The following is a 27,305-nucleotide window of genomic DNA, read 5'->3' as shown; positions in this document are numbered from 1 at the left end:
AAGGGTCATCTGGGAGGTGAAATAAGGCTTGGCCGTGGGTAGGGCCTCAGCATGCCTCCAAGCCACTAGATGGACAACCACCAGACCCCTGTTGAGAGAGGAAAGACAGCACCTGAGATAGGGAAGGTGAAAGGACCGGCATGGTTGAGCCTCCATGCTGAGGTGTCCGGGTAGGAAACAAAGGGACAGAAGACAGACAAGGCGAAGGAATGAAAGGCAGATGTTGGGTAAAGGAGGGTAACTAAGGGCAATAGGCCATGCTTGATGCTGTTGGGAGGCCTGTAATAAGGCAGAGACCTGGCAAAAGGGACTTGAAGTTACCAGAGGCAGAAGTAGGAGCTCAGACTGGGAGGAGGAAGAGGAGCTGAACAATGGCCAGAAGGAAAGGATTTGTCCCTCTGTTCAGAGGACCTAGGAGCAGCTGGGAGAGCCAGGCAAGGTACATCATTCTCTTCACTCACTGTTTGGGACCAGATATGAAAGTGAAAGAGAAGTAAAACAAGCCTGCGTCCTCTAAGTTGAGGTGAAAGCGAAAGCAGGAAGCGTCAGACTTGGAGCCCTGCAGAGAACAGGCCTCTGCGTTTCTTGCCCCTGTTGGTCCCACTCCTTTAACCATCGACCACCCAAGTCCCGGGACTGCCCTGGCCATCTGAGGATGCTGCAAACAGAGCTAGAACCCCGAGGGGGCTTCTCCTTCGAGAACTGCCAGAGGTGAGGTGGGGGTGGCTGATCCGGAGCTGCCTGTGCACCCCATAAGGTCGTCTGAGCGTGGGAGCCCCGAGGGCCCCATATTCCTGGTGGCAAAGGGCGGAGGGGTACGAGGGGTGGGAGCACGTGAGAGATATCAATAGATAGCAAGTGGTGGGCGACTTGGGTTCCCAGGCTTACTCCGGGAGGTGAGGGAACCGGGACGGAGTTGGGGGGGATGTGAAGGGGACCCCAGAAAAGCCGAAACATGGCCTACTCTCTTCCGTTTCCAGAAACGCAGCCTTGGAACGCGCCCTCCCGGAACTCCGGGTCCCTCACGCCCGCAAGACCGGGACCACCATCGCGGGCCTTGTGTTCCGAGTGAGCGTGGGGCTGGGGCAGGGTCTGGGGCTGGGAGGCTCAGAGAGGCGGGCGGGGTGCGGCCGGCATCGAGCCCACAGCCTGCTCCCCCCTCCCCAGGACGGGGTCATCCTGGGCGCGGACACGCGGGCCACTAACGATTCGGTCGTGGCGGACAAGAACTGCGAGAAGATCCACTACATCGCGCCCAAAATCTAGTGAGAATCCCTGGCCCCCATTCCACCACCCAAGAACCGCCCCCTCGTTCCCACCCCCGTCCCCGTCCCCTCAGTCCCACCCCCCCCCCCCGCCCCGCCGCTCCGCATCCTCTAGCCCCGCCCACACCCACCCTCCCTTCGCCCTCAGCTGCTGCGGGGCCGGAGTAGCCGCGGACGCCGAGATGACCACGCGGATGGCGGCGTCCAACATGGAGCTACACGCGCTGTCCACGGGCCGCGAGCCCCGCGTGGCCACGGTCACCCGCGTCCTGCGCCAGACGCTCTTCCGGTGCGGGGAGGAGCGGCTGCGGGATGGGCGGGACTGAGGAGGAGGGGCGGGGGCGGGGCTGCGAGGTGCCAGGACACCGGAAGTGGCCCGCGTGAGGCCTTGAGCAAGGGGCGGAGCGCCGTCATCCGGGGCCCGCCCTGTCGCAGGAAGGGGCGGGCTAGGGCCAGGAGGAGGGGGTGGGGCCGGGATCTCGGTGCCGGCGGATAACCACGCCCACCCCGCGCTCAGGTACCAGGGCCACGTCGGTGCTTCGCTGGTCGTGGGCGGCGTGGACGTGAAAGGACCACAGCTCTACAGCGTGCACCCCCACGGCTCCTACAGCCGCCTGCCTTTCACGGCGCTGGGTGAGCGGTTCTGCCGGGTCCCCACGAGCCCCGCCCCTGGGACCCCGGCTTCACGGCCGCTTACCTTAGATGCCCCTTACCTTAGATGCCCCTTCTGCCTGCAGGCTCCGGCCAGGACGCGGCCCTGGCAGTGCTGGAGGACCGGTTCCAGCCGAACATGACGGTGAGCGACACCTGACCCCCACTCCGTGGTCATTGGCGGGAAGTACACCCGGGAGCCGGGGGAGCGCAGAGGGACCCTGGCCTGGGCTAGAGGTCAGGGTCAGGGAAGACTGAGGCGGCCAGTGGAGTGAGGGCGGAGGAGTGCTATTTTCCAACAGACCGCCGTCGGTGCCAAAGTTTTAGACTTCCGGGAGAAGTCAGAGCTCAGAGAGGACTGGGGCCGAGGGAGGAAATGGCAGGTGGGGTCTGGAGTCTGTATTTTGATTGGGGTGGGATGGAAGTGGATGAGGTAAGACCCAGAAAGAGAAAGATCCGGTGGGTTGGGGTCCAAGACCACGTTGGTTGGGTGGATAGGCCACTGGAATCAGAGCCAGGAAAGTTTGTGAAGATGGGGACAGTGGGCAGTGGGAACAGGAGGGGCGTCTCTGTGGAGAGAGGGAAGCAAGACCAGGGAAGGGGAGTTTGGAGTGGAGATTGGGCACTGGGAGAGAGGAGTTTGGGTGTGAGCAAATGACAAGCAGTCTGGGTTTTAAGATTAACAAAACCCCCAGGCTGTAGCCTGAGGGTGACACCAGAAGAGTCCATCAGACCTCACACTCACACACACATATCCCCACAGCTGGAGGCTGCGCAGGGGCTGCTGGTGGAAGCCATCACTGCAGGAATCCTGGGTGACCTGGGCTCCGGGGGCAGCGTTGATGCATGTGTGATCACAGAGACCGGCGCCAAGATGCTGCGAACACTGAGCTCACCCACAAAGCCCATAGAGAGGTGGGAGCAAGAGGGTGTGGGACCACAGGGGAGGATGGGCTGTGGCAGGGAAGGTTGGGGGCTGCAAGGGGACAGGCCACATAATAGGCCCATATTGAGAGGCTGTTTTTCCTCCATCCCAGGCCCACCCAGTACCTCTTTGCCCCTGGGACCACAGCTGTCCTGTCCGAGACAGTGAAGCCACTGCCCCTGCAGCTGGTGGAGGAAACCGTGCAGACCATGGAAGTGGAGTGAAGTCAGCTGAAGCTTAGAGCTTGGAACAGCAGAGAATAAACGCAGAAAATGCAGACACCTGAACAGATGGCTGTGTTCTTGGGCAGAGGGTACTAGCAGCTAGCAGGATCTGTGGCTAGGCTAAGGTATCCCTGCAGGGGCCACTCCCTCCGACTGCTCCAGTGTCTGGTCACTGGACCTCAGCTCTGACAAGCATTGAAGACTCAAGGTGGAGCATTAGCTGGTTTGATTCAGTGGATAGAAGGGCCTGTGGACTGAAGGTTCCTGGGTTCAAGTCTGGTCAAGGGCACATACCTGGTCTCAATCCCAGTAGGGGGTGTGCAGGAGGCAGCCAATCATTGATTCTCTCTCATCGATATTTCTCTCTCTCTCCCTCTCCCTTCCTCTCTGGGAAAAAAAACAAACAAAAAACTCAAGGTGGAAAGCCCCACCCTGAGTCCACACCATAGAAGTCCGCCTGCCACTCCTACATCTGGTTCTTACCCTGTAGTTCACTGGGGACTGTTGTAAAACCCAAAAGTCCCCAAGTACTGCCCCCACATAGAACCTTTGCCTGGCTCATTGGTAGCCCAGGACAAAGCCTACATCTCTGTCAAGCCCCCTTCCCCATCGGATGCCACTGAGGGCTAAAGTGCTGATAGAGGCCCTAGTCGGTTTGGCTCAGTGGATAGAGCATTGGCCTATGGACTGAGGGGTTGCAGGCTCTATCCCCAGGAGGTGGCATGCAGGAAGTGGCCAATCAATCCCTGATTCCAACAGAGCACTCGTCACCCCGTCACACTTTTAGTTGTGAAACCCTTCCAATAACCAGGCACATCTGAGGTGCTAACATGAAGTTGGGTTGTAAGCAGGGGGATTGACTCCCAAGTTTTCTGGGCTGACAGGGGTTACAGTGCTCTTGTGGGGACATATGACACAACACATTTATCCAACAAGTCTTTGCAGAGCAGCCACTGTGCTAGGCCCAGGGTCTGAGTGCTGGTAGCAGCATCCTGCCCTCAGAATAGCTGAGCTCCACTGGAGCTTTGCAAAATGCCCTACCTCTGGGGAGGGTCTACTGTAGGCTGGACATCTATGGACCCCTGATTGTGCTTCCCCCCCCCCCCCAACATTTTATTATGAATATTTTAAAACATAAAACTTGAAGAATTGTACACTAACAATATATACCCACCACAGACTTTACAATTAATATTTTGTTACATCTGCTTTACCATGTACCTATTCATCCATCCCCATGTTTAACCATTAACTCACTTTTTGAAACTATGCTCTTGAATTAGTTGAAACCCTCACACCCCCAAGGAAACCCACTGCAGCTTTGCACATAGGGGCCTCTCCTCTATCTTGGTTCAAGCTGGACAACAAACAGGCTGTAGATACCATGGCTTGCCCACATGATCCCCAAGGCATGGAGGTTGTCAGAGACTCAAAGACTGTTACCCTTCTACCAGTGTCCTCTGTACAGGGTTGGGTAGTCACCAAGGGTGCACACCTTGCCCTCCTTTGCTCCAGTCCCTTCCCAGGCATCATCATTAAGAGTGTGGTCTTCAGCCCTAGCAAGTTTGGTGCAGAGGATGGAGCATTGGCCTGCAGGCTGAAGGGTCCCGAGTTAGATTCCAGTAAAGGGTATGTACCTCTGTTGCAGACTCCCAGCCCTGGTCAGGGGCGTGCAGAAGGCAGCCAATTGATGTGTCTCTCACATGGATGTTTCTGTCTTTCCCTCTCCATTCCACTCTCTCAAAAAAAAAAAAAACATGGAAAAAACATCCAAGGGTGAAGGTTAAAAAAAAAAAAAAAAGTGGTCTTCAGAGCCAGAAATGAAGGTTTGGGTCCAACCACACCATGTGCTGGTGGGAGAGTTGCCATCTGTGTAAGCAACTGATTCCTGTTTTAAATGAGGAATGATTCACAACTTGCTAGAACCCCTGTCCTGGCCACGTGACCCCGGCTCTCTGCTGGTACAGCTGGACATTCCCTCCACCCGTCAGGAACACTCCGGGGTGCTGAGCAGGCTTCTCTGAGTCTGGTGCCTGTGATAAGCCTGGGAAACTTCCCTAACCCAGGCCACCAGGTGGTCACCATAGACCTAATTTAACCATAAGTCCTTAGGACCTAGTGCTCAGCACTTGAATGGGAAGTGGTTCAGATAGTCAATCAGAGGCCAGGTTTTAGGGGATTGAGGGGGTATGAAACCCACATCTGGGCTCCTTTCTGATAAGTCCAGGCTTGGATTGAGGACCTTGGCCCAGAGAGACCTTATTCTGGAATAGAGCGTGGGACAGGGCTGTGCCCCATACAGCTGGCCTGGCCTCATGCCTGGGACTTCAGCCCAAGGACGAGGAGATCCATAAAGCCAGGCTACCACCTCAGCCTCACGCCTGCCACAATGCTGCTGCTCAGTCTGACCCTTACTCTGACCCTGCTCGGCTCCTCATGGGGTGAGTAGGCCTGGACCAGCCCCGGGTCCCAGCACCAACTCAGGCTTCCTGCCCAGGGGGCCAGGCTGGCTGGAAGGAAAGCAGGTGGACAGAGTGGGTAAAGGAAAAAGGATGTGCCAAGACCATGAGGAAGCAAGAGGTGGACAGGAGTTCAGTCCAGACCCAGGAGCTAGAGAAGGCTTAGGAAGCTGAGAAGTAAAGTTTGGATTGTAGTTGAGGAAGAGCCTTCTGGCTGCATGGAGCATGGAGTGAGTAGAGGCCAGGATATTATCCTAGGGGTCAGGAAGAGAAGTGGCTGGGCTGGAGGGTGGGGATGGGATTGGGAAATGGTGGGGAGTAGGTGGGAGAAATGGAGTGGACAGCAGTTGGGGACTGGTTGGTGGGAATGACTGCAAATGTGCAGGGGCCCAGAAGGAGCTCAGGGTGAAAAGGGAGTGATGAGCCCTCTGGATTTGGACTCCTCTGGGGTGCAGAGCTGAGGGTATCTGGAAGGAGGATGGGGAGAGGTGGGCTGGGGTGTGGGAAGCAGGTCCTCATCAACCCAATCGCCAGGCTGTGGCGTTCCTGCCATCAGACCGGCACTGAGCTTCAACCAGAGAATTGTCAACGGGGAGGATGCAGTGCCAGGCTCCTGGCCCTGGCAGGTGTCCCTGCAGGTACATGCACCCTGGGGGTGGGACAGGATCCCAGGTGCTTCATGCCTAAGCAAAACCTGAGTTCCCCTTCCACTTCTGATCCCGACCCCAGGACAAGAACGGCTTCCACTTCTGCGGAGGTTCCCTCATCAGCCCGTCCTGGGTGGTCACTGCTGCCCACTGCAATGTCGTGTGAGTGCTCCCACTCCACACACCCCGCCCCAGCCCACCTCTCCCCACGTCCTTCCTCTAGATGCCCCTCTCTTATTGCTCTGCCCTCCCTGTAGCTGCCTAACCACACTCTCACTGCAGCCCTGGCCGTCATGTTGTCGTCCTGGGCGAGTACGACCGGTCATCCAACTCTGAGCCTTTGCAAGTTATGTCCATCTCGCGGGTGAGTCCCCGGCTTGCAGACCTGGGAAGGAAGAGTGAGCAGTACAGGTGGGCTCTGGGGATGAAGAATTCCGGGCCTGCCCTGGCCTAGCCCCCTCAGCACCCATCAACTCTGGGGGCCTGTGTTCACCCCATCCTACATGGCCCTTCCTGGCTCCACAGGCCATCACACATCCATATTGGAACCCCACCACCTTCAACAATGACCTGACACTACTGAAGCTTGCCTCGCCAGCACGATACACATCACGCATCTCACCAGTTTGCCTGGCTTCCCCAAATGAGGTGTTGCCTTCCGGCATCACGTGTGTTACCACTGGCTGGGGCCGCCTCAGTGGCATTGGTAAGGAACTTGGGCCAAAGATCTGGGTGGGAGAGCTGGAGTGGGGACAAGTCACTTAAGGCCTAACCACCCCCCCACTCACCCCCCCGGCACACAGGCAATAATACCCCAGCACGCCTGCAGCAGGTGGCCTTGCCCCTGGTCACTGTGAGACAGTGCCAGCAGTACTGGGGCTCCCGTATCACCGACTCCATGATCTGTGCAGGTGCCTCAGGGGCCTCCTCCTGCCAGGTGAGCACTAGCACTGTCCTGTCCTCTCTGCTGTCCTTTGCCCCCCTGCTTCCTATGCTGACTTCTCCCCTCTCCTTCCCTCAGGGTGACTCTGGAGGCCCTCTTGTCTGCCAGAAGGGGAACACATGGGTGCTCACAGGCATTGTCTCCTGGGGCACCAGCAACTGCAATGTGCGCGCACCTGCCATGTATACGCGGGTGAGCAAGTTCAGCACCTGGATCAACCAGGTCACAGCCCAAAACTGAGCCTACCCACAGGCCACTTCCCTCTGAATCCAATAAAGACCCCAGACTTTGTGCTCTAGTGTTATCTCGTCTGTCCTCCTGGCTACGGGGGCGAAGGGGGGGGGGTTGTCTATCCCCACATGGACTTTATCTTCCAGCATGACAAATGTTGAGAGATCAAGATCTTTCCAGACTGGGCCCCCTACCCCTCCTCCTCCTGGGTGACCCCTTGGTCCACAGCAAGGAGCCTGGGCTGTCGGAATGGGCAGCCTTCCCTGAGAAGGGCAGCCTGTTTATTGAGTACAGAGGATACATTTACAAATTGAGTACACAAAATAAATAACTGCACATTCTCCACCCACAGTCCATGGCATGAAGGCCCCAATGGGCCTGTCAAAGGCCCGTCTCCAAACTCCTTCTGTCCTACCTTCAGGACCAGGCTTATCCTGGGCAAAAGAGGAAATAATCCCCAGGGCATCAGGCCCCCAGAGGCACTTGGGAAAGTCCGGGAAGTTCTGAGGCCATGGGGCTTGGGCTCTCCACTGCCTTGAGCCAGGGGCACTGGGGGCAGAAGGAGGGGGTGTATAAGGCACAATCGACTAGGCCCAGAGTGATTTCTTTGGCTTGGTATTCCACTGGAGGTGGCACATGCAGAAAGAGGGGGGCCTGGCCCATGGCTACCACTGGGAGGAACCGAGAGAGGGCCAAACCCTCCCTGTTGGCAGGGGCCCTGCAGTCTAGCTAAGGCTAAAGCTGGGCCCTACCCACTGAAAGCAGCTGTGAATGGACGGGGCTTGGTTTTCCAGCCCAGTTTGTGGTGGGGGAAGGTACAATGACTGACGCGGGAATGGTCTGGCTCAGGTGTCTAGGAAAGCAGCCACCTAATTCCACTCACCTCCTGCAGGGGCTCCCTCCAACCTGAGATTCAGTGGGGCTCAGACTGGAAAGGTAATGCTGGAAAGGAAGCGGGGACAGGAGGCACTGGGCAAGGCCAGCTGTGAGAAGGCCAGTGCCCCAGGCGCTCAGGGTTCAGAGGCAGATCACACAGTTTGGCTAAGTTCCAGGGGAAGCTGCGCAGAAGCTCAGCAGAGGGGGAGTGTAGAGCAGCCCAGAGACCCTCCCTCAAACAGCAACAGCTCCTTCCTCTTCAAGGCTGAAGGGTGAGCATGGTGGTCATTCCTAGGCTGCCTATACTCACGCTAGACACTAGATGGCGCCTTCATGCAGCCGCAGAGGAAGGAATAGCAGAGCCTAAAGAGAAAGGACCATGGGAAGTACCAAGGGTAGAACCAGGGTGGCACTGGAGCCCTGATGGGACTCTCCCTGGGAAGCCCCTGCCCTCTGCCTTGGCCAGGTGCCCCCATCCCCCAGATAGCAGCAGTGGGCTCCCTTTAATGTCCCACAGTTGGGAAGGAGGCACCTGGAGAACAGACGAGGCATCCAGGGGAGAGGGAGATAATGGTAAGCTCTGCAAAGGAGGCACAGTCAGAGGCTGAGCCTAGAGCAAGCCTGCTACCAACAGGGCCACACAGTCCAGAAGGACCAAGCTCCATGCCATGGCCCTACCACCGGAGATCCTGGCAAGTAATAGGGCCAGGTGTGGTCCTTGGTGTCTCCATAAAGGCAGACAGACCTTGGCTGGGAGGTGGGGCGCTGTTTAGACTTAGCCAGAGGCTGAGTGTCCAGCCAAGGCACAGGCTTTGTGCCTACCTGGACCTCTCCCTGGGGTATAATCATGAAGATCAGAATGCCATGGAATGTGGGGGGCCGGGCAGGAAGGTATGGTAGAGGAAATAACCGAGGCCCAGAAATAACTGTCCCAACGACACCGTCCACCTGGCACTGCATGCCCTTTTGGTCTGAGGAAGAGCCAAAGGAGGAAGAAGACTGAAGGCCAAGTCCTACCCTTTCCCCAGCTTGTACCATAGCAATCACCCACCAAAAGGAACATCAGTGCCAGGCCAGGCTCCAAGTTCAGGGGGCTCCCAGCTCCGTTCTGTCACACTAGGCCCAGGTGATGATGGGGACTGCTGAAGACACAGAGAAGGGGCTGGGGCCATTCACCTACCACTGGCCACACAGGCCTAACTCCAGAGAGGGCACTGGGCCCCGATGGCACAGCAGTGTGTGACAGGCTGGACCCATGCCATGTCTCTACCACTGGCAGGCAGCTCAGCCATTGTACTGCTGCTGGTAGCGCAGGTTGAGCTCCCGCAACTCCCGCTCTCGCACACGGCGTGACTTGTTGGAGCGTGTAGAGCGGCTAGAACGTGTTGACTGGGCAGATTTGGTGCTCTGGCAGCGTGAAGAGGCGCGTTTGAGGAGGTTCTGGGAGATGGAGCGGTGCAGATTCTTCATGGACGAAGAGGCTGCCATGCTCACCACCCACGGGTGCCTCAGGGCCTGCAGTGCAGTCATACGGGCGCCAGGGTCCACGGTCAGCAGGCGGTCAATGAAGTCTTTGGCCAGGTTGGATACACTGGGCCAGGGCTGTAGGCCAAAGACAAGCATTAGAGTGAGAGCACTGCCTTCCCCATCCCAACAATGCCACCTCCACAGCATTCAGACCTGTCCTGTGTATGCGCTCTCCCCTCACTGCCTGGGTTCCTCCCATGTAGAACATGGAGTGCAGGGAGCAATGGCCTTCCCACACAGGAAGCCTGGCCCCCATTTCCCTGCAGGCCTCCAATACCGAAGCCAACATGCAGGCTGACTGGACTGTGCAGTTGTTGCCACAGTAGCTTTTGGCTCAGACTTCAAGAAAGCCCCATGGCTTGCTGCTGCCACCTAAACACAAGGAGCCAATGTGAGGAGCCAGCCAATCCAAACCACAGGCACTTACTACAGCCCCTGTCACTCATTTGAGATGGAAAGAGCAGGCACAATAGGGCGGCCGATGGACACAGCAAATCCAGAGCTGAACAGGTTGGGTCATGGGAATACATGCTGCACTACCATCTTTTATGGTCTCCAAAGGAAGGCGTAATCACTGGGGAACACAATGTAGCTCAGCTTGGCCTGTTGGTGGGATAACCCAAGAAACAGCTGGATGCATGAGCTAGCCAAACCGGCTAAACACATGAATTCTGCCCCTTGCCCCTTGGTCCAGCCAAGACAGAAGAGGGGCAACTGCCCTGCAGATAAAAGAAGAAATAGTTGCAAAGCTGGACTCACAAATCAAGAACTTGAACATGGATGGATTGGAGATATTTCCACTTTACATCCACACTCAATCCAACCAAGGCCCCCTGCAGCTCTAATGCAGTCTGAGATAGGCCTCTCACCAGACCCGCCCTGTGGGCATAAGCATCTCTATCTCCAGAGTAGCACAGGCACACACTAGGAATCGACCCCTGCTTAGTGCCAAAGTGAGTCAGATTGATTTGCCCCTCCTACTCCCCCAAACACTCGCCTCTCCAATTACTTGTGTACGTGAGGCTGTGTGCAGAATGCTAATGGACTCATTTGTTTGAGGGTCACCCCAGCCCACTCTGGCAGGCCTCAGCTCTCCCCACTTTTGAGGTGCTGTGAGCAGCTGGGCCATGTGGGTACCCCGAGCCAATATGATTCAAGCCGCGCTGACCTGAAAACCAGGCTGTGCCAAAGGCACCCAGGCCTAACTCTCACACACAGAGAAGCTAGCAGTGGGAAGTCAGGCAAATGGAACACAGGAAGGTGGTCTTCACTCAGCACACTGATGACGAGTAGGGCTCAGGTTAAATTCTAGAATAGGATCCCTAGGAACCCTGCTGAAGTCTCCAACAGGTCTCAGAAACAAAAACCAAAGCTTTCCACACTCCATGGCCATGCTTCTGGCCCTAAGTCCAATTCAGCACCTCCTAAGAAAGCGTTCAACACCTACAGACCAACCCACCTCCTTCCTCAACACGTCTGAGCCTCTGGAAACACATGAGTATGTCTGTCAGCCTATGACTGACTAACTGGGTTGTATTATGAGCATAAGAAAAATTAAAATGGCCGAAACCGGTTTGGCTCAGTGGTAGAACGTCGGTCTGCGGACTGAAAGGTCCCAGTTTCGATTCCGATCAAGGGCATGTACGTTGGTTGCGGGCACATCCCCAGTGGGGGGTGTGCAGGAGGCAGCTGGTCGATGTTTCTCTCTCATCGACATTTCTAGCTCTCTATCTCTCTCCCTTCCTCTCTGTAAAAAATCAATAAAATATATTAAAAATAATAAGAAAAATAAAAATGATTAAACAGTTATGCCCTTGGGTTTCCACAGCTCTAACTGTTGGCTCTGGGTAATGAATAGAACTCTCACCTCAGTATACCTGGGCCCAGATCAGGGGTACAGATGGGCCTCGGGTGGCTGACAAAGGGAGAGGCCCCAGGTATGACCTGGCCGGTCTCCCAGAGGCTTCCACCCATTTCTGGGCTGATATGGAGATGGGGCAGGGAAGAAAATGTTAAAATGTCAGTCTGCCTTGCCTCCAGACACTCAGGCCTCCCTCCGCTATGGCATCGAGGACAGCTATAATACCCAGATGACAGCCTTCACCCTCCTTTCCACAGGTCTCTCCTGAGCTGTGTGCGTGGGGAATGGGCTCTGTCCTGAGGAAGGGCCTCACCTCCACCCTGGCTTTGGCCATCAAGTTGGCTGCCCTTCTCCCTAGTCCGTAGCCTCCAGAGTCCTTGTTCTCTTGCAGTCAGGGAAGCTACTACTGATACTGTCACAGCAGAGAAGCTAACAGGGGCCAAAGGAGGGACCTCTCCCATGGGCACTTCCTTACCAACTTTAGCCTCCGCAACCCCCTGCTCCTGATGGAGCCCAACTCTCCCTTCAGAGGGAGGCACCAAATCACAACGGGGTTTCCACTCCAGCTCAACTCCCCAGCCCTTTACTTGCTCTACCTTTAATGTCACAAGGGCCTGGCAAGAACGTTACCCAAGCCATTCAGCGGTCTCACCTGGAGTTCACGGGCTAAGGAAACAAAGGATGGCCTTGGCTACAGAGAGAGGAGGAAGCTTGCTGCTTCTTCCCAGCAGCAAACCCAGCTCACAGGGCTTCCCCTAAACTCCTCTGACAGGCAGGTCTGACCATTCTCAAGCGAGGTGTGAGGAAGATCTGGGGTCTTCTCCAAATAGCTTCTGGGTGACAGATTAAAGTGTCCGGCTGCAAGCTCAGCAACCGTGTACTAGTTCTACCTTCGCTATGTGACCTTAGAGGAATCACAGCCTCCTCACTTTTAGTGAAGGAGCTAAATGCAATGAATTCTAAGTCTCTTCCAGTTTCTAAAGTTCTGAATTTTAAGAAGATAGCTCTCCGTTTTCCCCCTCCCTTGGTTGTGTGTGAGGAAAAGCAGCATGGCATTTAACATTTAAGCCGAATTGACCTCTTGACCTGTATGGGTTCTTTTCCAGCCTATGATGACTCTGGGGGAAGTTGCCTGGCAGAGAAGGCAGCCCCACCAAAGAGCTGCTAGGGAAAGGAAGGGAAGAAAGAAGACTGGGCTTTGCTCCCATGACTCAGTTCTTCCCTCACTTTGTCTCAAAATGTATTTTCAGACTGAGCATTCCCACTCTCAAAGGCCTCCTTCCTGTACTTACGTGGGCCAAAATGAGAGCGGAGAAAAGGGCACAGAGGAAATTCTGGAAATGGAGCTTCAGGTTTACTCAAGAGAACAGAACTATTAGTATGACAAGAACAGCACACACTGATGTGGCCCATGAGGAAGTGTTTGGAAAGTTGCAGCAGAATTCGGCACTCCGTGGCAGTGGAACCGGCATCACTTCCTCTGGTCAAGACACTCACCATTGCGGTGCCTGGGTTCGGTCACCCTGGGGCCCCGCAGGGGGTGGGTGGGGGCAGAGCAGCAGAAAAGAGAAGGACATTGGGGAGGAGAGCCTGAGGGGAGAAAAAGAAGGAAGATACTAGAGTTGGGTTATTTTTAATGTTCTCATTGATTTTTAGAGGGGAGGGGAAGGAGAGGGATAAAGAGATAGAAACAATGAGAAAGAAACATTGGCTGCCTCCTGCACGCTTCCTACTGGGCATGGGTCCTAAGTGTTGAGCTGCCACCTCCTGATTTGTGGATCAAGCCACACTGTCTGGGCAATAACAGAGTTTTAAAAAGAGGCAGAGGCTCTAGCCGGTTTTGGCTCAGTGGATAGAGCGTCGGCCTTTAGACTGAAACGTCCTAGGTTCGATTCCAGTCAAGGGTACATGCCCAGGATGCTGGCTCGATCCCCAGTAGGGGTTGTGCAGGAGGCAGCCAATCAATGATTCTCTCTCTTCATTGATGTTTCTATCTCTCTCTCTCTCTCTCTCTCTCCCTCTTCTTTCCTCTCTGAAATAAAAATAAATTTGAAAAAAAGAGGCAGAGAATGAAGATAAAAATAAAATGAGAAAAGGCATGAAAACTTCAAGGTTAGTAAAGCTGTATTCTGAATCTTGAGAGGAATAACAAAATGAAATATGTACCTCCACCTGTCTCGTGCTAGAGTCCACAAAGTGAAGGAAAGATGCTCTGGGCTTGATGTGGAATCAGGGGGATGTCTGCTTTTAACCATGACCTGAAGCAGCCCTGGAAGGTTCTAGATTTCAGAGCCTGCTGCATAGTGGTTTCTTCTATCTCCACCCATGGGTTCTGCTGAGGTTTCCAAGGCCCAAACGGGCTTTTCTTTTTTTTTTAACTTCTAATTCTAATTTAATTAGAATTCTAATTTCTGAGAGTTTGGAAGTCTGATGGCTATTAGCAAAGCACACACTGTGGCCTCTGCCCCCAGAGGTCTGGGCCCCTGGTACATTGGACTCAGCTCAGGGCAGGCACTTGGTCAACAGGGGGGAGCAAGATGAGTGAAGAGATAAAGGTGCCAGCTTTCTGTCCAAACCACACTGGAGTAGGGATCAAATCTAGACACCAAACTCGCATCAGGAGACAGACAAACCAAGGCCAGGCAGGCATGCATGAGAAGAGTGACCTTGTGTGATGGGAGAACTGAGGACAGAGAGCCTGGAAAGCCACTGGGGGTGGGGGTTGGACCAGTGCTTCCATCTCAGTGTGGGCAGGAGGGGAGGCCATCGGCAGATTTAAGGAGGTCAGAATGTGGGAGAGACAACAGCCCCTGCAGTTCCCAAAGGAACGTGAAGGCCTAGAAGTGAGAGGGCCTTTGAGAGGACAGAGCTATCCAGGTGGAGACAGACAATAAGAGCAAGAGAGGGAGGGGGCAGATAGTACATTAATATCCACTCCTAACACAACCCACGATACGTCCCTTTTGTTGAAGAGGCCTCGGTGGAAGCTGGAGGTGGGAAACAGCAGTGATGAAAAGCAGCTTTGACCCAGGGTTAATGAGATGCTATAGATGGCCACAGCAAGGTGTTTTAGTAGGAACGGCTGAATGCAGCAGTATGGAGAGATGGGCACCTATTTCTTCCACAACAGAGGTGTACTGCTCTCTGGGGAGTGTGCAACCAGGGCAGCAGCAGCAGAGGGATGCCTAGAAGACAGGGCTCCAGGAAGCCAAGTGGTGGCCCAGAGATGGCACCTGAGGGGGTTGCTCCCCCTCTCTACTCAGATCCTGCCTCCTGCCCTCAAGAGCTGTCAGAATTACAAGATGGCTCAACTAACTGCCCTTGGACCCCAAGTAGTTGGTCAGCCCAGAAACCCGCCCATAAGAAGCCACCTCCCACCAACACTTATCCCTCAGTAGTGGCAGATCGGTCCTGCAGGTGGGCTTCCTCTCCCACTAGGATTCTGTCCTCTGCCCAGCAGCACTCACTCTCCTGAATGAGGCTCTGTGAAAACCTTTACCCAATCCCATCTGTTCCTGGTGTAGTGACCCCGGCTCGCCAACAGCTCAGAGATTGCTCAGAAGAGGGTGACAACTAAAGGTTGCTAAACACTGGGAGGCAACAAAGCTGCTGATGGCATCTGCCATCAATCCTCCAAGAGCCTCTTCAGCTGTCCTTGCTCTAGGAATAGAACTCTTGACAAAAGCAGTGACATTAGGCTAGTGGCGTCACATTTCATGTCAAGTGAATCACAGAATATACGAGCAGAATGGTAAGAGTACTCTAGCATGGGTGTACAGATGACTCACTTTCCGTGTCACTCCTTTAAAAACAGCTGCTCTAGTCCTCCTGGGGCCTTCCGTGACAGGAAGCTTGTCCTCTCAAGGTGGCTCCTTGTGTCTTCAGACTGATCACACAGTCACACAGGCCTTCCTCCTATCTGGTTAGTGCATCTCCCCATCACTTCCACTGTGACGTTAGCTTGGCCCTCCCCACACTAGCACCTCCAGTCACAAGGTAACTATTCAAATCTCCTTTCTCAAAATAATCTGTCACAGCCTTCTCCTTCCCAGCACTCCCTCCTCTCCCAAGATTCCTCTGTTTATTTCGAATAAGTCTGGCCAGCAACCCTCTAAGCACATCACCAGCAGGCTCCCCACTTCTTCCTGGAATCCAGCCTCCAGAAGAGAGCACTCCTAGCCGGGTTTGCCAGTAACTTTTGGGTTCCTTCGGAGGTCATCACCAACAATCACTGGTACTTCCCTCAGGAGATGTCAGGAGAAAGTACTGAGAGCATATGTACTGATACACACCGTCTTCAAGGGCCTCATAAGCCAGGGAAGAGAGAGATGTCCATAGACAACTCTCAGCCTGAGAAAGTGCAGAATCAGACTCTAGTAACATGCAGAGGCATGTATCAGGGACAGAAGTCTGCAGGGATGTGAAAGCCGACCTCTGAAACCAAGATGGACTAGATTGAAACCCCAGGCCTGACACCCTCTAATTGTGAAAACGTGGACAAGTTACTTAACCTCACTAGCCTCAATTTCCTCATCTGTAAAATGGGGGTGATCAAACTGACTGTTGTAGAGATTAGAGATGGTGGATGGAGAACCCTCAGTCCGGTGCCAGGGACTCAGCAGGCACTACACAATGGCAGTGGTCAGCATTACTTGGGAAGGAGGTAATGTGTGAATCGGACCTCTTCTAAGGCTGACACTGGAGCAGAGAAAAGCCTGAGCAAAAGCTTAGTGTGGGAGTTTGCAAGTTGAGCAAACGTCTTGGGTCTGTGGTGTATAAGGAAATGGGATAAGACATGAAGCCAGGGTTGGGGCTGAGAACCTAGACTATCAGGACTGTGAGGGGTAGGGTACTGAAGTGGACCAACTTGGTGCACTTCTCTCTGTTACTGGACCCCTATTACTCCAGCAGAGCAGGAAATAGAATCTCAGCCAGTCTAATGGCTATAGTAGGAGCAGGAAGCCTGAGTCCATTCCGTACCGCATTCATTTGTCATTCTCCACCCTCAGATAATCAATAGCTTGTTAGCAAAACCCTGTAAGCTCCAATTAGATAAACTGCCTGATCAACAATTGCCAAAACCAGGAACTCTTCGGGAAACCTACAGACTTTTCTAGTCTTTCCTTTGTCAGCATCTCTGGGGAACTCCCCTCCCTCCATAGCTAAACTTGCTACTCCCTCTGCCAGCCGGACCCTTTAAGAGCCTGACACCACACAGAGCTCCAGGGGCTGGAACTCACAGAGCACCAGCTACCAGGGCCTAGGCACAACACTGCCTCTGTGAGGTGGATCCTGGGTTTTCCGATCCACGATGAGACCCAGCCCAGAGAGTGACCAGGACAGTGTCCTCTGTGACCACTATATTGCAGTGTGGGCATCCCAGCCAGTTAATACTTGTTTTGTTGAATGCCATTGGGAGCAAAGAAGAAAACATGAGAAACTTTAGGGGAGATCTGGAGAATGTTCCAATTCTTTGCTTGTGGCCAGCACTCCCTTCCTCACACCACCCACACATGACCTGAATCCACCCGAGAATGCCAGCCCCCATCCACACAGAATGGAAGTCCTTGACTGACCACATGAGCATGTCTGGAAGCTGTCAGGGGGGAGGATGGAGCACAGGACCTCAAGTGCTGAAGGCAAAGTGGCATGAGGCTCTTAGGTGACTCCTGCAGGTAACGCTGCTCTGGGTCAGTTGGCTGGGCCAGAGAAGGCCCAGTCTGAAACCTCTGAGAGGAAAGCTGGGCTGCAGAAGGAATCCAGTCCCAGAGCTCCCTCCCCTCAATGACATTATTCAACAGACACGGACAGCTCCTCAGCAAGCCCAGGCCTGAGAGACACACTGGGGGGAACACTCTGTAAGAGGCACCTGGGGATGAGCCCTCACTGCCCTGGCAGAATCCTGTCCTCCTACAAAGCTCATCCTACCTCCTACGTAAAGTCATAAAACAACCTTTTCTCCACACCCTCCCTGAGCACACCATATGCCTGCAGCCCTGCTTCCTGAGGTCAGCCTCATTTCCTACCAGTCAGTGTCCTGCCTAGGAACGGACCAGCCCTTACTTCTGCACCTTCCTGTGGTTCTAAGCAGGGCTGAAACCCACCGGATTTTTTTCAGTTATCAGTGGAGCCAAAGACACAAACTGATGGCCAGCTGTTTGAATCTGGCCAGCAGATTACCATTTGTTGACACACAAGATTCGACTTAAATATATGAATTAGATTCCAAAATTAAGATCAGATTTTTCTGATTTTTCTTTCAAAAGTTGAAATATCTGGAAGTATAGGGTGCTCACTGCTTGGTGCGTGGGCAGAGATGAGAAGCAGCTGCTACTTTGTGGGGCAAAGCTGGGCAGAGATGAGAAGCAGCTGCTCCTTTAGAAAGGGTCTGGTCACTCTAGCTTGCACCAGCCCCTATGGAGCAGATACTGTGGAGGCCCTGCCCCATGTCCTATCAGCCCACCTAAGCTCACCTATAGCTGTGGTGCTCCTGTGTGTGCTAACAGCTTCCCACTGCCAGTACCTGCAGCTCTCTGCTTCTTTGCCTGAGGACTTTCTCTGACACTAGTTGGCATTCAGGACAGCCCAGAAGTGCTGGGGATTTAAAACCCCAAAGATATTATTGACTCATTCAGGGTCAATGAATTAAAAACCACTCACTTCCCTGCCCCTCAAGGGTACAATTGAGACACATCCCACATGATTACTGACGGTCTCCAGTGGGACTGAGCTCCAGTGGACCACAGAGGCAGTCCTCTCCTTAATGTACCCTTTATCGGCTCTTTCCCTTTCTGCCTCTTTTCCCCACCCTTCACTTATGCTTACTGGAATCACATCCCAATTAAATGATCTGCTCCCACGTCCTTGCCTCTGGGTTCATTTTGTGGGGGAAACCAAATTCACACACCCTACTAGTCTTATTTCATCATTTTTCCATCAGAGCACATTCTTCTGATGGAAAGCTGAAGGGCAGAACCCCTCCCCAACCCATGGGCCTCCCAACATCAGAGGGACAGGGCAGACTCACCTCCCCCGAGTAACTGTACTTGCCCCTGAGAATCTGCCGGTACAGCCGGGTGCGGTTATCATCTTCAAAGGGCATGGTGCCACTGAGCAGGATGTAGGCAATGACACCCAGGGCCCACATGTCCACGGAGTTGGTGTAGGGCTTTCGAACCAAGACCTCGGGGGCAATGTACTCGGGTGTGCCACAGGTAGTCTTCATCAGGCAGTCGTCACCTTTCTTGCGAGCACTGGCCAGGCCAAAGTCAGTGATGATGATCTTGGAGTCAGTGCCCGGGTGGTAGTAGAGCAGATTCTCAGGCTTGAGGTCTCGGTGCGTGATGCCCAGTGCGTGCAGATACCGAACGCCGTCCAGCACCATTTGCAGCACCCGTGTGGCGTCACGCTCGGTGAAAGAACCCTTGGCAATGATGCGGTCAAAGAGCTCTCCACCAGTAGCCAGCTCCATCACCATGTACACACGTTCCTGCGTCTCAAACACCTCCACCAGCTGGATGATGTTGGCATGGCGCACCCGGCGCAGCACACGCAGCTCCGACTCACACACCTCCCGCCCCTCCCGGTATTTGGTCTCAATCATCTTGATGGCATATGGCTGCCGGGTTGCTCGGTGTTCCACGCGCACCACTCGGCTGAAGCTGCCTCGGCCAATCAGGGCTTTGATGTCATACTTGGCCGTCACACGTGGGTCGAACTTGGCTCTGTACTTAGCCACCCTGGCCTTGCGTGGTGGTTCTGAAGGAGGCTCTGTGTAGCCGGTCGTGGGGGCACCCGGGCAGGGGTTGGCACACTGACTGGCTGCTGGGATTCCAGCTTTGAGAGGGCCAACACTGTCCACCTCTGTGATGAAGTGCTTATATGCATCGCTCTTAGTGCCACTGAAGGGCTCCACCTTCTTGACCAGATCCAGCTGGACATCCTTGGGCGGCTCGGGAAGGACCTTGCTTGTCCCACAGCCCATCACGGACACGGGGGCATCCTCTCCAGCGAGGCTGGCAGGACCTGCTCTGCAGGCAGTGCCCCGTCTACACCTATGCAGACAGAAGAGAGGACAACTCAGTATCGCTGAGGGCAACTCTGAAGGTCTACCAGCCATCCACCTCCTGCCTACTCCTGTCCCTCGATAACCCTAGCCTGAAGACCTGGCTCTAATGTGGTTTCCTGGAAAGGAGGATGGCTTTGGTACCTAAGTGCTCAAAGCCCAGGCTCAATGGAGGGTCTTGATGAAATACTAGATCTGAGCATCATGATCTTGATTTACATCTCCTGGATCTGATTCTCACAGTGCTCTTCAACCCTGAGAGAGGGCAGGAACATGCTCAGGCTCAGTTGTTACTGCCCCCACCTTCCTCCTTCCTCTGCCTGGGTTCCTTATCCTAGTTTAAGTTCTATATTTTATATATATATGTGTGTGTGTGTGTGTGTGTGTGTGTGTGTATGCGTGCGCGTGTGTGTGTATGTATATATATATGTATGTATATGCATATATGTGTATATATGTATACACACACACATTTATTCATAACTTTTATTCACAGAGGTAGAAAAAGTTAATTCTAAGAGGAAATGGGCTTAGGAAATACGTTATAGAGGTAAAGGAAGGGCCTTTGGGACTTGGGAGTGAGGCAACTAATGGTAACATGCCTAGGGAGATGGGGAGGAGAGGAGTGAGGGAAAGGCAAGCAGTCTTGTTTTCTTAATCATTCCTCTTATTATTCTGACTTATCTTTCCTGAAATGGGGGTGTAGAATGTTAGAGGCCTACTCTCCAACACTATGACCTACCAGGGCTCAGAAAGCTGCTTTTCCAAGGCCTCCTTCATGTATATCTTTCTGGGCCCTCTATGCCTCCTGCAGGCATGATCCCCCTGCAAGCACCACCCCCTGCCCTGGGTCTCTGACCTGCTAACCTCACTCTTTCCTGGACAGCTCCCAGTACTTTGCTGATGCACCATCTTCGCCCTGACAGTGTTTCAGGGTCACTCACTTCCCCAGTCACCACATTGATGGCTAAAATGCCACATTAAGTCTTAGAGCTGGCTTGAAATCTATCCCAGTGAACCCGGGACAACAAGCCTTAGCACACTGCCATCAGGTAGCCACCAAACAGGGCATCATTCAAGAGGCAAAGGGAGCCTTGGGCTCAGAAAGAACACTAGCAGCTTCATCTAGATGTGACTCAGGCTGTGGAGGACGTGCTCTGCTTCCTTGGGATGAGAGGACCGGGAGCCCTCCTCATTTGTTTCCCAGACAGAGATGTTCTGATCTCTTAGTACCCTATGGCTGGCGGGACCCTGGACAAGGTGAAGTGCAGAAATACTAAAAGGACCAGAGAGGGAACAGTGTCCCAGACAGTGGGGTGAATGGAAAGATGTCAGCAGAAGTGATAGGGACTGGAGGCTGGACATAAGGGGTGAAAGGGCGGAGTGAGGGCAGTATTCCAGTCTCTTATTCAAGGCTCCTTAGCAAAAGGGTCAGGAGTGCAGTAAGAGGAACAGGTGTAGTAAGCAGTGGGAAGAGTTCAGTTTTTGATGTGTGCAGTGCAGGAGGAACATCCATGTGACATTTACTGCAGGCCAGGCACCACATATTACATTTTATTAAAGTTATTATATATATATATATATATATATATATATATATATATATATATTAGAAATGTATAGACTAATAAATGCATAAGTTTAAAAAGCTGAGGAAACATACACCAAATTATTAGTGTTTGTGTCTAAAGACACAGCCCAGCCTGTGTGATTCAGTGGTTGAGTGTTGACCTATGAACCAGGAGGCCACAGTTCAAATCAGAGCACATGCCCGGGTTGTGGGCTAGATCCCTAAGAGGCAGCCGATCAATGATTCTCTCTCATTGTTGATGTTTCTATCTCTTTCTCCCAGTCCCTTCCTCTCTTTGAAATTAATTTAAAAATAAACTAATTAATTTAATTACATTAAAAAGAAGGGAGCCATAGTTTGTGCTCTCAAGGAACTTAGAGTCTAGATGGTTCCACACCAAAAGTTCCTTAGTCCATTGCCCTTATAATGCCCAGTGAGGCCACTTAAAGGCTGGCAGCCTGGAAGGGATCCCTCTGAGATCATTTCCTCCCAGCAAATGAAAACACCACATTTTTCTACTTTAGCATCACGTTAGACACCATGGCAACAGAGGGCTATACCAAGAATTAGCTCAGTGATGACCTAGCCAACACAAATCAGCTTAATACTCACTGAGTATGATTCTTGGAAGGAAAAGAAGTTCAAATAACTAAGTCTCTCTCCAGCTCTCGAAAAACAGAACTGCTTCCCTTCTTCCATGGCTGTATTTCTCAAATTTTTCTCTGTGTACCCTGGGTTCAACAGAGACAGATGTTCCCAGCTATCTCCAAAATGAAGAGTCAATGTTTTTGGAACATCTATTGCCCGTTTACATCATAAAGTCGGGAAGTTCTGAAGAGGATTGAAGGTGCCCACCTAACATGCTCACATTTATAAAGTAAAATAGAAAGCCAAACGAAAGTCTCATCCATGTATGCGACTGACAAAGAACCCCAGTATCTAGTTCAGATTCCACACAGACTAAAATCTGCAGGGGTATTCCATTCCAGGTGAGGGGCAACTCTAGTTCAGTGTCAGAAGCAAATAAATTTCCTGAAAGCTGCCCTTTATCTAGCCCATTAATACAACTTAACAAGTGCAAGAACTGCAATTAGATACAGACAATGTGCTTATTTAGCAAACCCACCCTCTAGTGAGTCAGCACTCCGAATCTCTCCTGGGGGAAGAGCCAACTACAACTGCCCTGAGTAGAAGCAGTTTTGTCAGAGTTTTCCCCAATGACCAGAGCTGAGGAAGTCACACAACACAGGCAGCTACCTACAGGAGGATCAGTCTGAAGAGCAAACAGGCTTTCTAAGAGGAGATCTTAGTAACAAGAGACATATTCCGGGAAGAACAGTCATTAGTAAATGCAGTGACTTCCATTTGCTGAGTTCCTACTGTGAGAAGCACCTCACATGCACTCTCACTCCTCTCTGCAACTACATAAAGTAGTGATGATCATTCCTATCTTGGAATGAGCAAACTAGGACTCAGCGAGTCTCAAGATTTCATAAAAGCCAAGAACTGACTCTCAGTCTTTCTAACTCCAAAGCTCTTATGTCTAATCATGAAATCATACTGCTTCCCCAAGGCATGGGCAGGACAATGAGACTTCAACAGGAGGCCACAAGGCACAGCTAGTCTTTCCCACTGGACAAAGAAGATACGAGAGCTTCCTGGAGGCAATGACAAAGATCTCCAACCAGGGAGCACAGGTAAAGTCACCTGGGTATTTTTTCAAAATACTATATATCCAGATGCCAGATCTTCTGAATCAGTCTCAGAGAGTGACACTCTTTAATTTGTATTCTGAAAAACTACTTTAGACTATCAAAGTTGTGAAGGCTGCACCACATACCACACACATATGCATGCATGTGTATGCACGCATGTGAAAACACGAAACACTGGTGAGCTGTGTTCATCTCAGATGCTGGGCCCTGATAGGTGCCTAATGGTACAGCTGAATCAGTATCCATTCTTAAACCAACAATCTATCCCAGTGGATTTAGTTCCTACTGTTATGTCAGGCAGAGCCAGATACTCAGGTACAGATACACAATCCCCAAACTCACTATCACATGACACAACATGATCTAGCCAACAGCAGTCCAATGAATAAAAGTACAGATGAGTCGCCAAAACCGGTCTGGCTCAGTGGATAGAGTGTCGCCCTGCAGACTGAAGGGTCCCAGGTTCGATTCCAGTCAAGGGCATGTACCTTGGTTGTGGGCACATCCCCGGCGGGGGGTGTGCAAGAGGCAGCTGATTGATGATTCTCTCTCATCGATGTTTCTAACTCTCTATCCCTCTCTCTTCCTCTCTGTAAAAAAATCAATAAAATAAAAAAATAAAAAAATAAATAAAAAAAAGTACGGAGGAGTCAATGGTTACTTGTGAAGGGAGGATTTTCCAAGGAAATGAAATCGAAGGTGAATTTTAAAGGACCGATGTAAATTTTCCATACGGGTGGGAAAAAAGGGAAGAGTATTACAAAAGAGAAAATCGGATCTCTAAAGCACAAGGGTGTTAAACCACAGAGCTAACAGAAGGCACTCACGCCCCAACAACAACGTATGTACTAGTCAACAGAAGGCAGCAATGCACAGGTGTTGACTTCAGAGTTAGGCCTCTCAGATTATGAAGAGCCCTGAATGCCTTCCTGTAGGCATCAAGGAGCCAGGTTTCGGCAGTAAAGGGCTTATTCAGGTGAGAAGTAATCACTTCAGCGGCTGTATTTAGTGGGAGTGCGCATGGAGTTTGGGGGAAGGTATGGCTGGCTGGCTTATGGGGCAGGCGACCTGGCTGGACTCAGGCCTGCTTTTTTCCCAAAGTGAAAAAAGGAAGCGACCAGCTGCCCGCCAGCCCCTGGCGTTCAGTCGCAAAGAAAGGGTGTGGAGCAGATGCTGGACACAAGAAGGGAGTGAGGACAACCGGGTCACTAGTTCACCGTGACCGACGCCGGCTGGGCCACTGACCACGTCCACCAGGCCCACGAGGCCCCAGAGAAAGGCTACCCAGCGCAACAGCATATTTCAAGGCCGCTCTAATCTCCGACGCCGGGGACCCCGAGCAGCCGTCGCCTGGCCTGCTCCCCAGCCCCGTAGGCCCCGGCACACCTGGCACGGGCCGGGCCGAGGGCTCCAGTCTGGGCAGAGACAGGCCCGGTGCGCCTGCAGGCGGCCGTGGCCGCAGCTCGTCAGCCCCTCCCGCCCGTTGGGCCGTAGCCCTGGGCCGGGCCGCCTCACCTCGCGGGGGCGGCGGGCTCTTCGGTGTCTTGGCGGCTGTGCTAACCCTCTCGGGGCCGCGGCCACGGCCGCCGCCGCCGCCGCCATCCTCAGGCGTTAGCGTCGTAGCGTCATCACCGAGCGCGCCTGACGCCAAAACAAACCCGGGCGGCCTATGGGGCGGGGCGGGGCCGGGCGAGGGCGGGGCCTCGCGAGGGCCGGCTACGCGGTTGGGGGCGCTCCGAGCGCGGCCTGCCAATCAACGCCGTCAGGGCCAAGACGGTCTCTGTAAGGGCAGGGGATGTCTAACTGTGGGGTTCAAAGGAGTTCCTCTGCAGGCTGGCTGCGAGAGAGGAACCTGTTATAGCAAAATAGGTACATCTGGAACTAATATAAATTAGTATTTAATGTCAACTATAACTGAAATATTAAAAAGATTAATTAAAAAGATAATAGCAAAGGAAAAGGAGGAACTGGGTAGGAAGAAAGTTTCAAGTTTCTGGTTAGGGAGGAGGGTGCTCTGTCTTACAGTGTTGGGGACATAATGCGTTTCAACAGGTTTCTGGAAGTGCCGCTGGAACTCCGAAAAGGATCAATTTAAATTATATTAAATCTATTTTTTTTTTTTTTTTTTTTTTTGGAAAACTGCAGTGAAAATAAATCAGGCATTCAGATGTATTAAATTTGGCCTCCATCTCAGAGGAGTTGAAAATGGCAAACTTGAGGATTGGTCTTTAGTCTTGGACCAATTTAGGAGTAACCTTTTTTTTTTTTTTTTTTTTTTTTTCCATTCTGGTTGTTATTGAATTTAAGTGAATGCTAAGACTGCAAAGCAAGAAGATATATTTTTTAAAATATACTTTATTGACTTTTTATAGAGAGGAGGAGAGAAGGATAGAGAGCTAGAAACATCAATGAGAGAGAAACATCGACCAGCTGCCTCTTGCACACCCCCTACCGGGGATGTGCCCGCAACCAATGTACATGCCCTTGACCAGAATCGAATCTGGGACCTTTCAGCCCGCAGACCGATGCTCTACCACTGAGCCAAACCGGTTTCGGCAAAAAGATATTTTTAAAAATCTTGTTACTATTCACAATTTCTCTATAGGATCGGAATTGTTTAATTGTTTCACTACTTTACAAACAACCAAAGTTGCAGAGGGCTGGGGAATAGATGCTGCAGGTAATAAAAGGATTGTAATCTCCATCCATTTTCCTAATTTCAGTCTGTTCATTTATTCAACAAGTCTTTGTTTAATGAACACTTCGCACATGGAATTGTTTCTAATGGACTACATAAACCAGCAATTTTCTCTTTTAAAAAATATTTTTATTGATTTCAGAGAGGAAAGGATAGGGAGAGAAAACATCAATGATGAGAGTCATTGACAGGCTGCCTCCTGCACACCCCACATTGGGGATCAAGCCCGAAACCCGGGCATGTGCCCTGACAGGAATTGAACCGAGACCTCCTGGTTCATAGGTTGATGCTCAACCACTGAGCCACGCCAGCTGGACAAGCCAGCAATTTTTAACCAGTGTGCTACAAGAATTTTTAAAACATGCAATACCTGACTATTTAGCCAGGGGCACTAACCTCTTTTAACCTTAGATTGTCAAAAAAAAAAAAAAAAAAAAAAAAAAAAAGACAACAGCCAACACAATAGCTATCTGATATGAATGAAATTTTTAATTTTTAAAATTGATTTCAAAAGGAAGAGAGATATAAAAACATCAATAATGAAAGAGAATCATTAAATGGCTGCCTTCTGTACACTTCCAGGAATGGAGCTCAAAACCCAAGCATGTGTCCTGACCTGAAACTGAGCCATGACCTTCTGGTTCCTAGGTCGACACTCAACCACTAAGCCACACTTAACCAGGCTATAATAATTTTTTTGTCAGAATGGCAAAAAATATATATTTTGATGTGCTAAAGAATTTTAGTAATTAGATTGTGTCATGGGATGAAAGGTTGAAAATCACTGATATAAGCTAATGTTATACTTTAAACCTAAAAGTGAATTAACACTAATAAATATCATTTTGTCTGTTTTATTTAGTAGGGAATTATGAATTTTTTTGTTAATCCTCACCCAAGGATATTTTTTTAATATATTTTATTGATTTCTTACAGAGAGGAAGGAGAGGGATAGAGAGTCAGAAACATCGATAAGAGAGAAACATCAATCAGCTGCCTCCTGCACACCCCCACTGGGGATGTGCCCACAACCAAGGTACATGCCCGACTGGAATTGAACCCGGGACCCTTTAGTCTGCAGGCCGACGCTCTATCCACTGAGTCAAACCGGTTTCAGTCCAAGGATATTTTTTAAATTAATTTTTATTGAATGGAAAGGAGAGGGAGAGACACAGAGAGAAATATGGATGTAAGACACATCAACTGGTTGCCAGTGATAGAGCTTACAACTGAGGTGTGTGCCCTTGACTGGAATCAAACCTGCGACCCTTCAGTTGGTAGGCTGATATTCTAACCACTAGGGCTGTTCGCTGTCTGCAGAGCTGAAAAAGGGAGAAACACTGCCCCCTTGATGCTCTGGCCTGGGCAGCTGTATCCAGGGTCCAGTCTATATGACTATCAGCTTACCCCTCTCCTCCAGCTTCGGGATAAAATATACAAAGCTCTTAAGCCCCTAGCCAGAGAGCAGATTCTGTCCCCACCACCAAACCCATACACACACTCCAGGTCACTCAATTCCAGGGACGAGCAAGGATTTAGGGAGCAAACACCAGGCAAAAGTAGGTCACAGCAGGAGGATGGTAATCTCTGCTGTGGCTGGCCAGAGCAGTCAGCCCCTGCTATCAAGAGCAACTCTGGGAAGACTTTT

At 51.9% G+C, this 27,305-nt stretch overlaps 3 protein-coding genes across 4 annotated transcripts; 2 read left to right on the top strand and 1 right to left on the bottom strand.

The window, feature by feature from the left end:
• Positions 1–333: 333 nt before the first annotated feature.
• On the top strand, positions 334–3,128 carry PSMB10 (proteasome 20S subunit beta 10). Its single transcript, XM_084861162.1, has 8 exons — positions 334–711; positions 981–1,068; positions 1,168–1,265; positions 1,414–1,554; positions 1,783–1,898; positions 2,003–2,061; positions 2,680–2,831; positions 2,954–3,128. Exons 1-8 carry the CDS (start codon positions 656–658, stop codon positions 3,063–3,065), a joined length of 822 nt encoding a protein of 273 aa, XP_084717288.1. The 5' UTR covers positions 334–655; the 3' UTR covers positions 3,066–3,128.
• A 2,240-nt stretch (positions 3,129–5,368) lies between these two features.
• Positions 5,369–7,405, top strand: CTRL (chymotrypsin like). Its single transcript, XM_084861163.1, has 7 exons — positions 5,369–5,506; positions 6,059–6,162; positions 6,254–6,333; positions 6,454–6,535; positions 6,697–6,877; positions 6,975–7,108; positions 7,193–7,405. Exons 1-7 carry the CDS (start codon positions 5,455–5,457, stop codon positions 7,352–7,354), a joined length of 795 nt encoding a protein of 264 aa, XP_084717289.1. The 5' UTR covers positions 5,369–5,454; the 3' UTR covers positions 7,355–7,405.
• A 182-nt stretch (positions 7,406–7,587) lies between these two features.
• On the bottom strand, positions 7,588–24,621 carry PSKH1 (protein serine kinase H1). 2 transcript variants are annotated; one of them, XM_084861118.1, is made up of 3 exons: positions 24,475–24,621; positions 18,637–19,663; positions 7,588–9,823 (listed from the first exon to the last, which is right to left on the bottom strand). In XM_084861118.1, the coding sequence occupies exons 2-3, from the start codon at positions 19,591–19,593 to the stop codon at positions 9,506–9,508; spliced, it is 1,275 nt and encodes a 424-aa protein (XP_084717244.1). In that variant the 5' UTR covers positions 19,594–19,663; positions 24,475–24,621; the 3' UTR covers positions 7,588–9,505. The 2 variants fall into 2 exon arrangements, with proteins under 2 accessions (XP_084717244.1, XP_084717245.1); XM_084861119.1 differs by lacking the exon at positions 24,475–24,621 and adding an exon at positions 24,346–24,424.
• Between the last annotated feature and the right edge of the window lie 2,684 nt (positions 24,622–27,305).

The sequence above is a fragment of the Pipistrellus hanaki genome (assembly GCF_964339955.1).
Source record: "Pipistrellus hanaki genome assembly, chromosome: 15".
NCBI classification, from domain to species: domain Eukaryota; kingdom Metazoa; phylum Chordata; class Mammalia; order Chiroptera; family Vespertilionidae; genus Pipistrellus; species Pipistrellus hanaki.
Note: the sequence above shows the minus strand (reverse complement) of the source record. Positions and strands in the feature narration are given on the sequence as shown.

Coding starts and splice junctions, on each gene's coding strand:
- PSMB10 (XM_084861162.1), top strand. CDS start 656: ATGCTGCAAACAGAGCTAGAACCCCGAGGGGGCTTCTCCTTCGAGAAC. Junction 712..980: donor TCCTTCGAGAACTGCCAGAG/GTGAGGTGGGGG, acceptor TTCCGTTTCCAG/AAACGCAGCCTTGGAACGCG. Junction 1,069..1,167: donor TCGCGGGCCTTGTGTTCCGA/GTGAGCGTGGGG, acceptor CCCCCTCCCCAG/GACGGGGTCATCCTGGGCGC.
- CTRL (XM_084861163.1), top strand. CDS start 5,455: ATGCTGCTGCTCAGTCTGACCCTTACTCTGACCCTGCTCGGCTCCTCA. Junction 6,163..6,253: donor CCTGGCAGGTGTCCCTGCAG/GTACATGCACCC, acceptor TCCCGACCCCAG/GACAAGAACGGCTTCCACTT. Junction 6,334..6,453: donor GCTGCCCACTGCAATGTCGT/GTGAGTGCTCCC, acceptor CTCTCACTGCAG/CCCTGGCCGTCATGTTGTCG.
- PSKH1 (XM_084861118.1), bottom strand. CDS start 19,593: ATGGGCTGTGGGACAAGCAAGGTCCTTCCCGAGCCGCCCAAGGATGTC. Junction 9,824..18,636: donor AGTACAGTTACTCGGGGGAG/GTGAGTCTGCCC, acceptor TTTGGCCTACAG/CCCTGGCCCAGTGTATCCAA.